Source organism: Muscardinus avellanarius, assembly GCF_963383645.1.
Source record: "Muscardinus avellanarius genome assembly, chromosome: 1".
Classification (NCBI taxonomy): domain Eukaryota; kingdom Metazoa; phylum Chordata; class Mammalia; order Rodentia; family Gliridae; genus Muscardinus; species Muscardinus avellanarius.
The window spans coordinates 174,848,632-174,862,006 of NC_137786.1; the positions used below are offsets into that span (position 1 = coordinate 174,848,632).

General features: G+C 44.4%; 1 protein-coding gene across 1 annotated transcript in view; it reads right to left on the bottom strand.

Moving 5' to 3' along the window:
• Positions 1-387: 387 nt before the first annotated feature.
• The window catches only part of GVQW3 (GVQW motif containing 3), a gene marked incomplete at both ends in the record, with an annotated part of 36,312 nt that continues 23,324 nt past the window's right edge, over positions 388-13,375 (bottom strand). Inside the window, 3 exons of the mRNA XM_080689289.1 lie at positions 388-721; positions 11,052-11,380; positions 12,900-13,148. Coding sequence (XP_080545415.1) covers positions 388-721; positions 11,052-11,380; positions 12,900-13,148 — 912 coding nt within the window. The remainder of the gene's footprint in view (positions 722-11,051; positions 11,381-12,899; positions 13,149-13,375) is intronic.

Here is a 13,375-nt window from a genome sequence, read left to right on the forward strand (position 1 = left end):
GACCATCAGGAAGGAATGTGCTGGGCGTGCTAGTCTTAAAGAAGGTGTAGGAGACATGTACATGTCTGGCCAGAGCTTGTCGAAGAGAGGCCAACATTCTCAGAGCCTCAAATAGGTGATGAATCAAGTAGAAAGAAACTGAAAGGACACAGAAAAGGGCTTGTCCTGGACCCAAAGGCGATTAATGACCAGAGTTCTCTGCAGCCAGCAACAGCACAGAGGGAATACAGTATACCTCCCACCCCTCCATCTAGGGCCAAAAGACCAAGCTGCTCCCCTATAATTGGGGGCTTGAGAATGACCCAGCTTCTCAGTAAGGGGGTTACTGGATCCTTCAGGCCACCACCCCATCCTCACATCTTAGGGCTCTACTTCACTTCTAAATGTCTAAACTCCCCAGCCCTCCCAAGCCTTGAACTTCTGCTCTGAGCTTGGAGCAGCTGGTGAGAGCAGGCTGCCTTGGGCTCCTTGGGGGCCTCCTGTCTTCAGTGATGATTCTCTGCAGCTCAGCTCTGGCTGCCTTACCTCCTCTCCCTGTGTAACTGAGCCCAGTTCTCTGGTTCTGTCAGCGCCTCTGCTGTGTAAACTGTGACATGTGTGAGCCCCCAGCTGGGCGGAAACCCTTAGAGTGAAGTGTGAGTTTCCTCCCAGGCCATTGAAGCTGCCTTGCTGCAGTAAGCCAGACACTTGGGATCTGCTGGTCTTAGAAACAGTGCTTTCACTGGGAGATCAGAAAAAAGGAACCCCTGAAGCCTTCAAACTGATCTCCCTGATCCCCATCTTTTCCCACATCAATTCTGTTTATACCTGCAGGGTTAACATATGTTAGAGCATATGCTACATATGTCATGTTTCTAATAAAAATCCTCATTTTCTATAAAGTTAAAACCAAGTTGTCTGCTCTGGCATGTTGGTAATTTTGCAGGATGACCCCCAAAATTATTTTCCTAGACTTATCTACTAATAATAAGTAATAGTGCTCCATCCGGAATGACAACTTGACATCCTCTGCAGGCATGGTGCTTTCTTGCCCTGGCTCTCTGCCTCCTTGCCCATTTCCAGCTGTTCAAAACCTACCCATTCTGCAATTCTCATCTCAATGCCATCTCTTAATGTCCTTAGTAGCTCTAGTCACATGTCTCTTATTTGTTATAGAGGTACCTGCCACATAACTTGGGTATGGTCTCTATTTTAATTATATGGCCTTGACCTCTTTCTAGACTGAGCTTAGACCACAGAGAATAGATATTATTTATCTGTATCATCATATCCTGGATAGGGCCTGGTGAATGCAAGAAGCTCAGAAATATTTATTTGGATTGTGTTTCTCCTTGCCATCATTTTTCTGGTAGGTTGGGGGAAAGGTTTACCTAGTACCTCTCCTGGTACCACCGTAGACTCTTAAGGAAAGGACTAGCTCTTAAGTGTTGTTTTGTCCAATACTGCACTTGATTTAAGTCTCTTCATGACATCCCTGCCAGGGGACGATGCCCACTAGCACAGTTAGAAAAGTATTGAGGTCTATCCAGATAGAACTAAATACCTGGGTGAGACAGGAACTTCATGTGCAAAGCCACCAGAGTTAGACTATTTATGTCTCATGGGGTGTAGGCTGTTCTTTTCACCAGATGTTATCAATCCCCATTAACAAAAACGGCCATGCAGCTGAGGACCAAGGCCAAGCTAACTTGTGTCCCTTGCATCTGTCCTACTCTGCATTCTATGGCTGTCCCTTCTCATCCTGGGGGAAGTTAGAATATTTTAAGTACCATACATCATAGATCCAAGTTTCTGGGAATTATGAGGCAATGAAATGTGAAAGAAAGAGCATGATATTTGAAACCAGCCAAACTGGGTTTAGATTGCATTGTCTTTCTTACTATGATTTGTTTAAACAGAAGTAGGTTCAATACTGGAGCAGAACTAGGTACAAATGCTATTCTTCCATTTCTTACCTCTGTGACTTTGGACAGATTACCTAACTTCTCTGCACCTTCATTTTCTAATATATAAAATAGAGTCAACACCACCATCCTTATTAATTTTGTTTTGTTTTGTTTTGGTGGTACTGGGGGTGGAACCCAGGAGCTTTCTACCTCCGGGCTACACTCTCAGACCTATTTTTTTTTAATATATTTTATTTGGAAACAAGATCTCACTAAGTTTCTGAGAGCCTCATAAGTAGCTGAGGCTAGCTTTGAACCTGTGCGATCCTCCGGTTTCAGCCTCCCAAGCGCGGAGATTACAAGCGTGCGCCACCATGCCCGGCATCCTTATTGATTTTGGGTAACAATAAAAGGAGAAAACAGCCAGTTTACTTTCAGCTCTAAGTAACAAATAAGAACTCACAATGTCTAAAACAATAAATAAAATTGGTTATTTCACATAACAAAAAGTAGAGATGTCTCCAGAAGTAGGGGGGAGTCTCCAGATGACATATATAGTCTGGTACTAAGTAAAAAAAATCGCCACTTTTATAGTTGTATATAATTATTGCCAAGAGTACTTGGGTTTGGGGGTTGACTATAGCCTGAAAAACTCAACAAAATAAGAGCTAGAGATAGTTCATACTCCATGTTCTATGAGTGTGATTCTGTGTGCAAATTTTCCAGACCCCAGTCCTGCAGGTGCAGTTACCTAAGCCCACTAGTCTCCCATTGTATCAGGAGGCCTAAGGAGAAAGTGATCTCTACTAGATGGTCCACTGCCCTGGTGTCTTGACCCTAGAAGGAACCAGAGGCAATTCTGCCTCTCCTACTGAGGGACTTAATGACCCAAGACCAACAACCCCAGCCATTACCGAGAGTAGATCTCATTTCTTGGCCTTTGAGTTGACAACTCAGGATGGAACTTGATGTACAGAAAACAGCTTCTCTCCTTTGCCAGGACTGAAGTTGTATCAGATCTCACTTCGTGTCCCAGCTCTACCACTTACTAGCATCCCAGGACTGAAGTTGTATCAGATCTCACTCCGTGTCCCAGCTCTACCACTTACTAGCATCATTACCTGAGGCAAAGTACTTTACCTCTTTTTGAATATAATTTCTCATACCTGTAAAATGGGGCAGTGCTGCTTCATCTCTTGTCACTCAAACCCAAGCCTCCAGTCACTTGGAATGACCTGCTATTCTTGAACAACCACACTGCCTCTCCACTCTTTACCTATGCTGCTTCCTTTGCCAAAGTCAGTGCCAACCCCATTCCCATCCTCGCCTGGCTCTCCTCTCCTCACCCTTCAAGATGAGATTCAGGAAAGTACTGCCCCTTAATCCACATCCTACCCACAGCTCAAGTGATCCTAAGCTCAAGTGATCACCACTGCCGTGATCTTCCAGGACTGTAACTCACTTTCACTTCTCTGCCTTCACCACTAGATTTTACGATCATAAGTTGAGAGCAAGGTCACCTCCCACTCCTACCAAGTCATTGCTTTTCCCTCTGGTGAGTAAAGAGTGATGAAGAGTTGTCACTACAATGAAGTCTTATCTGTGAAAGGGAGTTCTACAGTTTGCAGTGGAGTTGCCATGAGTGTTGTGTGGCACCCCAGATAGCACCCTAGAATCATTTACCTCTATCTCTAATCACCCCTGGAATTTTAACCACAACAAAAAGCATGATAGCTTCCTGAGGAGACTATCCCAGCAAGTGGAACATTTCAGTAAACAAATAATAAAAGTGTGGAACAAATGTGAGAAGGAAATACAGGCCCCCAAGAGGAGGATTGAAATCAGACCTGGCAAGAGGCTGTGAATGTATCCAAAGCTGATAGATTTATGATTGGGAATTTTGTGTTTCCACAGGGACCTTGTCTGCCTCTAGTATAATAACCAGCAGGGTGGGACATAGCACCAGAGTGATTTGGAGGAGGTAAGACACTTAGATTCATTTTACTTGGAAAAAGCTCTGAATTTTTACATTCTGTCTTTAAACATAGGAGTCTTGAATGGTCTTAGGGGGATGGAGTTACCTTAATACACACATGTGCTCTCATTTTCTGTCCCCGCCTCCATTTTCAGGGATTAATTCTTTTAAAAACATGATCATACTCCCATGTTTCCCCAACAAATTAGAAAAGAGACATTTAGCTTATTTTCTTGAAGCTCTGGAGGATTTAGGCATTTCAGATTCTCATATTTGTCTGAGTTGAACCAAATGTCTCCATTCTAAATTTCAGGGTCCTTTTTTCCCATTTGGTGCTTTAACTTTAATGTAGAAATCTGAGGAATCTGTGATTTCTACTAACATTATAATTCTGACTAGGTATTATTTTTTGTTTGTGTGGATCTGGGGATGGAACCCAGGGGCATTTAACCTCCGAGCTACACCCCCTGCCCTATTTTTTATTCTTTATTTTGACACAGGGTCTCACTGAGTTGCAGAGGGCCTCACTAAGCAGCTGAGGCTGTCCATGAACCGCAATCCTCCATTCTCAGCCTCCAAAATGCTGGAATTATAAGCGTACACCACCACACCCAGCTTCTTGGTATTATTTTTAATTATATCAGTGCTGAAGCTATCATAAGCGGTAAAAATATTTTAGAACTATAACAGTAACTCTCTGGTTCTTTAAACATGGCCAGAACTGTGAACTTTGACATTGATGAGATCTTCAGCACTGTCAGAAGCAGCAAGTCCATCTTAAACCCCTTTTAATCACAAATATTTGCTTTCAATAAGCATTTCATCCCTGGTATTCACAGGTGATAGGTTAAGTAACTCTTTCGTTACTGTATGCTTTGCCATGAACCATTAGTTGAGAGTTGCATTCCACCAGAGGATTCAAGTGTCTTTATATGTCTTTGCTGAATGTGCCAAACTACAAGGACTAACTGTCCTCTGACCTTGAGTCATCTCTGAAATTAGTCACAAAGGCAATTAGGTAGGTCAGGGGAACCATAGCAGGGCCACTGTACTAACTATTCACTCCTGAGGAAAGAGATTGGCTTGTTGAGTGTTGCTATAAAAGGTCCTAAGCCCTTGGCCCAGGGTTTCTCGGCAACAGCACAACCCTACTTGTGTGTGACTGCCATCTGGACCACTGCATGCCCCCTGGGGCTTGTTACTCCTTGCTATCTTGTTACTCTTAGCTGTCTTCCATGAGGTTGGGGTTCTTCCCTGACACAGTATTCCATTTTCCACTGGCAATGAGGTCATCCCTGAATTCAAGCCTGCTCTGGTCATATTACAATCCTGGATTTCCATCTTTAAGGGTCAGTTTCCCATGACCACTTTCTGTGTCAAGTTCTGTGTCAGCAAACATCTCATTAGGAAAACAAATCATTCCAGATCTACACTGTCTGGTATAGCAGCTATGAACTGTATGTGGCTATTTACATTTAAATTATTAAATGAAGTTGAAAATTCAGGTCTTTGGTCACATTAACCACATAATCAAGAGTTCACCGGCCACATATGGCTAGGAGATACTGTATCAGTCAGCACGATTAGGCTGTTTATGTCATCACAGAATGTTCTGTAGGATTATACTGACCTAGATTCTACTGCAGAGAGTGATATAATGCAGGGTCTACGAAGATGTTGGGCACATGGAAGTAGCCAAGTCAGAAAGGGCTTAGAGGATCAGAGGAGAAAACGGGAGATGGAGAAGGTTCTGCTGCCCCGGGCAAAGCCCGCTCTCATAGATGCTAGTCTATCATGGGCCTGCTGCTGGGACAGTGGTTCAGGTGGAGCCTGAGCTACTGCTGCTGTTGCTAGAGTTGCCACCAAAAAGTAGAACAAAACAAGGGATTTTTATCCCACACACACACCCCTTTCAAACTCCTGCCCACACCTTTTATCTAAAAAAGGGGTCTTAAAAATGTAATTTGGTGGCACACGCTTGTAATCCCTGCACTTGGGAGGCAGAGACAGGAGGATCGCACAGGTTTGAAGCCAGCCTCAGCTACTTAGTGAGGCTCTCAGCAACTTACTGAGACCTTGTTTCCAAATAAAATATAAAATAGGTAGTAAGGCTCTCAGCAACTTACTGAGACCTTGTTTCCAAATAAAATATAAAATAGGTCTGGGAGTATAGCCTGGAGGTAGGAAGCCTCTGGGTTCCACCCCCAGCACCACACACACACAGAAAAAAATGTAACTTGCAAGTTTCTACCTGTAATACTTAGCAAGGCAAAGAGGTGGGAATGTATCTTACAACAAATAAGCAAACAACTGCAAAATAGGGGCTTTGCCAACAATAATATATTAGGACAGGGGACAGGTGCCAAGGCCTGTGACCTACAGCTTATATCCCTTGCCTTTAGCCACAGATTCCTGTCCTTCATGAAGCTGATTTCAGTTCTCCTTGCCACCTAATGGCCTTGCTCGTCCTCAGAGCTGGTGTTCCTTTACACAGATGGCCATCCACATCCTTTAGATAGTGCTCATTGTCACCTCCTTGGAGAGACCTTCCGTGACCTTGTCGACCTGTCTAAATTAACCTCATCCCCCCCTTCTACACACACACTTTGTGCCCAGCCACTCCCCATCATGCCACTTGGTTTATTTTATGGTCCTTGTTTCTTTTGAAAATTATCTTCTACGACGGGCGTGGTGGCGCACGCTTGTAATCCCCGCGCTTGGGAGGCGGAGACAGGAGGATCGCGCAGGTTCGAAGCCAGCCGTGCTGGTGTATGCGACCCTGTTTCAAAAATATAAAATAGGTCTGGGAGTGTAGCCCGGAGGAAGAAGGGCTTCCAGGAACCCCAGTACCACCAAAAAAAAAAAAAAAAAGAAAGAAAATTATCTTCTGTGGTTAGTCTTCCCTAACTAGACTGTAAGCTCCAGCAAGGCAGGAAGCTTACTGCCTTGTGTTGTTAAATGCTGTCTTCTCAGTATTTAGAATGGTGCCTGATATATAAGAGGCACTCAATAAATATATATTACCTGAACGAGTAGTTTCCAACTATTCTTCAGGTGTGAAATCTTCCTGTCTTCTTAACCATGTGAGGTTTTTCTGCTGTATGTCCCCAGAGAACTCTCCCTTCTCATTATAAAAATCATAATTACAGTTGGCCCTTGGTATCCATAAGTCATGCACTCACAGATATAAGAGCTGAGAACTGGAAATAATTAGAAGGGAAAGTTGCATCATACTGAAAATGTTCTGACTTTTCTGTTGTCATTAGTCCCTAAGCAATACAGTGTAACTATTTATATAGCCCTTATATATTGTATTAGGTTTATAAATAATCTAGAGATGATTCAAAGTATATTGAAGTATGTGTGTAGGTTATATGCAAATACTATTCCATTTTTATAAAGGACTTGCGCATCTGTGGATTTGGGCACCTGTGTGTATGGGGGTGGAGGGTCCTAGAAACAATCTTCCATAGAGACTAAGAGATAAGTGTGCTTTGTACGTGATCCCTTGCTGGACTATAAACTAAATGAAATCAGGTATTATGTCTGTTTTGTTCCTAGTTGAGCCCCCAGTGCCTAGCATGGTATCTGGGTTGTAGCTGGGAATGATAAATTACCTGAAAGATGTGGTCATTGTATTGTTCTGTCAGAGTTTGGGAGATGATTTGGTGAGGGCTACATGGAAATTAATCAAAATAAAACAGTGAGGCAGTTATTACCTCTAGAAAAAACCGAAGTCCTAACAAGACTGGAAATGTAGTTACAGATCCCTACAGAGGGACTCTTGACTGTGACTAACACTTATAATCATGGCCAATAGGACTATGTTAGTTATATTAGATGATATAAATTCTTAAACAATTGAAGTGCTTTTCTACTGGTTAGTAAATAGCTAATCCAGGCTCCCTGAGGACATTCTCACTGACTTGGCTGCTCCTGATCTTGCCTTCTAAGAACTCCATGTTCTGAGGTAGGTCAACCATCTTGGAGCTCCCTAGAATGTCCCAGGATTCAGCATCTAAAGAAACAATAAATATCTGGCACTCTCAAGGGCTCCAGAACTCTGCCCAAGAGGCCAGCATTTGTTTAGATTAGTCAGAGTGTACACCAGCTGGTAACTCCAGCTCCTCCTGGGCACTGCATCAGGCTCCCTCCAAAGGCTTCTCTCAGCTACACTTATATGCCCAGGGAACCCTGCATGAGACCATCCAGAGACTGTCCTGGTGCCATCAGCCAATAGGCTGCCTGCCTCATCTCCCCACACCACCCCCCATCCCTGAGGTTCCACCAGCTCCCACCTCACCGCTCACAGCTCACCAGGAGGGACAGCAGTCCCAGAGTGAATTCTGGCATCTCAGAGGGCAAAGGATTTTAACAGTAGTTCTAGTTGCAATATGTAAGTATTGCATAATAATTTAACCAAAAATTGTGAAGTAATTATAGGTTTAATTATACTGAAAGATGGTGGAGGAAAGTGAAATTACAGAGATCTATTGTTCAGTAATGTTTGCATTTTAAATGGAGAAACAGCAGCATCTTATTTGGAAAATGGAAGTATATACCAAAAGAAAGAGTTGCAAGTAGTAATTTGTCTTTGAGAAATAAAGTTTGAGGTGAGAAGAATAGGGCAGGAATCTACTGGTTTTTATTATAAAGCTTAAAGAAAATTTTTATTTTGAGCCATGAACATGTTAGTTTATATATTTAGGGGATCACTGCAGGAATCCTGATGAGGAGTGATAGCCAATGGCGCTGCTGAGACAGCAGTAAGTAGATCCAGGAATATCTAGGAGGCAAACTGGTATAATCTGGTGATTGTCTGGTGTAAGAGGGTGAGGGAGTGGGGAAAGAAGACACGATTGGGGCATGTGCTAGAGTTAGGATGCCTATTTCTTAGTGAACACTGGATGCTAATGGTCCCTGCAGACATTACTTATAGCAAGAGTGACTAACCCTGATTGGGACTTGGGACTAGATCACAGAGAAATGGGAATTTGAGCTGGGTCTTGAAGAGAATATAGACATTCCCAGTTCCACAGAGGTCAAGCTCTGGGGTGAACAGGTATCTTAACAGAAGGATATTTTTGGACAAGGGTGGTGGAGAATAATAGGAAATAAAAAGGCACAATTGCATGGGAGTGTTATTTGTGGACGGGACACTCAGTTGGCTCATGTGGTATAGGAGTTTGGAGACATGTTGGGAGAAGAAATTGATAGGAAATCAAGTAGGAATGGGAGGTTCTATGCAATGGCCTATAACAGGTACAAGCCTTCAGAAAAACAATTTGGAAATTCACATCAGAGGCCATTAAAATGTTTCTTAAAAAAATGTTTCTAACCTTTCTAACCTATGTCCTAGTGATTCTATTTCTGGGGATTGTTCCTAAGGAGATTGTGTGTGTGTGTGTATGTGTGTGTGTGTGTGTGTGTGTGTGTGTGTGTGTGTGTGCGCGCGCGCATGTGTGGTACTGGGAATGGAACCCAGGGGCATTCTACCTCTGAGATACACCTCCATCCCTAGTTTTTATTCTTTATTTTGAAACAGGATCTCACTAAAGTATGGAGGGCCTCACAAGTCGCTAAGGCTAGCCACAAACTTGCAATCCTCCTGTCTCAAACTCCCAAGTACTAGGATTACAAGCATGTGCCACCATGCTCAGCTCTAAGGAAATAGATTTTTAAAGGATGGGTGATCACTGTACAATAAGTTATTTATTACATCATTATTAAAATAGTGAAAAATTGGAAAATAACCAAAATTTCCATCAGAGGAGAAAACTTAAGTAAAAGATGGTGTGTGTGTGTGTGTGTGTGTGTGTGTGTGTGTGTGTGTGTGTGTGTGTTACCATGGAGTTGAATCCAAGGTAAATCCCCAGCCCTACTTTATGTTTTATTTTGAAACAGGCTCTCACTAAGTTGCTAGTCTCATTGAATTGCTGAGACTGGCCTCGAACCTGTGGTCCTCCCATCTCAGCCTCCCTAAGTACTGGAATTATAGGTGTACACCACCATGCCTGGCTAAAATGGCACATTTATCCAATGAGCAATAATTATGCAGACTGGGCTGTTTCTCAGAATTTAGATGGGTTCATCCAGGAGACTTGCCTGGCCCAGGGAAAGGGAGAAGGTCAAATATGGGCAAGAGAGAGAAAAGCAAGGTGGATTTAGGTCAGCTGCCACAGGGGGGCTACCAGTTACTGAGCATTCCCTAATCACTGAAACCTCAGGAAGGTTGTACTAAAACCATTCTCATTTTACTAATGAGGATTAGAGGCTCAAAGAGATGGAGTGATCTGCCCAGGGACATTTAGTTTCAAAACAGAGGAGCCAAGATTCCAACCCAAGCCAGTGTGGCAGAGGAGTGTTCCTCTGCAACATGATGCTGGTCATCTAGGACAATCATGCTATCTTTGGGAAGACTCTTTTACATGGGCCCTGGCATCTTTATTCAGGATTGGGGGGATAAGGGCAAGCCTGTGTGGATATCCCTGAGTAGCAAGTTGGAAAAGAGCTGCATGCTACAATGCAGAGCTGCAGACAGAATGTGTAGTTACATCGGTGGTAAAAGCAGCCCAAAGCAATTCCACTCATCCACAGGAGTAGGAAGGGCAGGGAGAAATGGAAACAGACAATCTGAGTGCTCGCTCTCCTCATTCTCTCATTTTTTGGGTTCCCATTCTTTTTTTTTTTTTTTTTTGGTGGTACTGGGGTTCCTGGAAGCCCTTCTACCTCCGGGCTACACTCCCAGACCTCTTTTTTACATTTTATATTTGGAAACAGGGTCTCCTAAGCCAGCGCGCGCGGCTGGCTTCGAACCTGCGCGATCCTCCTGTCTCTGCCTCCCAAGCGCGGGGATTACAAGCGTGCGCCACCACGCCCGGCTTGGGTTCCCATTCTTACACTATTATTTGCGCAATAAAAAAGACACTTGATAAGCCAGGCGTGGTGGCACACGCTTGTAATCCCAGCATTCGGGAGTCTGAGACAGGAGGATTGCAGTTCGCAGACAGCCTCAGCTACTTAGTGAGGCTCTCTGCAACTCAGTGAGACCTTGTTTCAAAATAAAGAATAAAAAATAAGGCTGGGGTTGTAGCTTGGGGGTAGAATGCCCCTGGATTCCATCCCTAGTACTGCAAAAACTAAAAGATCTTGACAATGAAAGATGGAAAGACTAGGACAAATATAAGTACCCAGAGTGGCCCATGGCATGCCTGGAGTCCAGCTGTAGCTCTGGGCCTTCCACAGCCCTTCTGACAGCCAGACAAGGGAGGGAAGCATGGGAGCCATGCCCAGAGGCTCTGGGTCTGCGGTCCTGCTCCAGTGTTGGTGTCATTGCCACATCTGACAAGAAGCTTTGACCTGGGTGGGGGAGACATGGCTGTGACCTCACACGACCCAGCCCGGTAGTCTTTGTGTCTGATGGTGGTTGCTGTTCCCTGTTCATTTGTTGTTGGGTCTGCTGCCTGGAGGAAGGGCCTGGATGACATTCTCTCTGATTGAGGGACCGAGGCCAAGGTGACTTGAGCCAGCAAAGAACAGAGTGAAACAGCAAAGTCAATGCCTGGGTTTCACAGCTGGGGCCTAGAGGTTTTTCTTGTTTATGTTCACACTCCACACGCACTTGATTTCATTCTCTCCTTTAGATCTCCAGATTCCATACCTGGGGCCGTGCTGTTCCCTTAGCCTGAGATGCCTTTCTCCTGTTTCCTGACAGAGCTAAGCCCTGCCCATGCTTTAGTGCCACTTCCTGGATGAGCCTCCAGTCTCCTATTGGGAAATGAATCACTCCCTCCTTTGGCTTACAAAGCACTAGATTTGTATTTTTCCTATGGCGATTGTATTTTGCTGCAGTACATTATAGTTATTTATGTCCATGTCTGTTTCTCCCACTAAATGGTGAGCTGCTCAAGGTGGCCAAGGAACATGTTTTAGCCAACTCTGATTCCCTACACAGCGTGGCCAACGTCTGGCATATGGTAGGTGCTCAATCACTGTGTGGAATGACTTTAAATTACAATGGCCGAGTTCTTCCTTTTTATATGTGATAGACACCCTGGGAGAGCTGTTGAGATTGTAGGCAGATGACCAATTGATTTTATGTCCATTTCTTTCCTGTACATTCTGAAATAGACAGGAAGAGGAAGAGAGTTAAAGCTATCTGTGGATCCATATTCCAGAGATTTCAGCCAGTGCTCCTTAGAGGGGGTAAAAACATGAATAATAACTAACATACGCAGAAACTCTTATTCTTTCACACTCCTTAACTCCATCAAGTCTCACAAGGGCTGGAGGAAATAGACTGGGTGGGCAATATTTGGCTTGTTACAGTGTTGCTGCCAAGGAAATAAAATGTTAGAAAAATGAAATGATATGCTCAATATTACATCAACTCAAAGTAAGGCTGGGACTCATACCCAGATCTGTTGGCTCCAGATCCCAAGCTCCTGGGGTTGCTGAAGTGGCAAGGGCACAGGCAACCCTGCCCCTTGTTAAAGGCTTGCAAATGGAAGGAGGGAAACCCATGTTTTAAACCTCAGTAAGGTCTATTTGCATGAGGCCCCAGTTGTCATACATGCATGTTTGCTTGTTCCACTAGTAGTTTAGCAACTCAAGGGCAGAGCCCAGGCCTTTTCCTTTATTTCTCTCTCCAAAGCTCAGGTCTTTGGCAAGCCCTACACTTTTCCTGGATTCTGGTTCTCTTGTCTGTAAAATGAGGAGGCTGAGCTAGAAATTTAAATTGGGTCATATTCATGCCAGCGCCCAGCACAGAGCCTCAGCCACAATTTCCACCACCCCCCTTCCCTGTGGACGACTCCCAGCTCCAACGCTAGAGGCCTCCAGGACTCCAGCTGACATGATGGAGTGTGTACTCTAAACGTGGTAGCCTCCTCCCAGGCCGGCTGTGGAAACTGAGCCTCCTCCAGACGGCAGGGCTGCTCCACTCACGCGGATCAAGTCCGGAGCCTCATTAGTCATGTCAGATGACATAGTTAACACTCGGGGCCGGCATAGACAGTTCATCAAAAGCCCCTATGTGCCTGGCTCCATCCCTGCAGCTGAGAAACTACTGTATGTGGAGCAGGCAGCACATCAGAGGAGCAGCGCCAGAGTGCTTCCAAATTGGTTTTGATTAATTGCATAGACATGTCTTTAATTGGTGCCAGGATAGCGGCCAGAGAACTTATGGGAAAGCAGGATGTTATGCTTTCATTCCCTGACGTCCTATAAAGCAATGAAAGATGAGGAACAGAATCACTGCTCGTTGAAAATTTATCGACCGTGTAGACCCAGAAAACACAAATAACTATCTGAATCAAAACTTAACCTCATTTCCCCAACTCATTGGAAGCCATGCATGTGTTCTCTGCCCTGCCTGCTTTCCTGCAGAGATGTGCAGCTGAGCAAAAGGTGTGATTTCTAAGAAATGAGCTAGTACCCAGACAATGTCCTCAGATTTCCCCCAGATCTTATGGAGTAGACGCCAGGAGGTACCTGGGAAGGCGCCTCCCCTCAG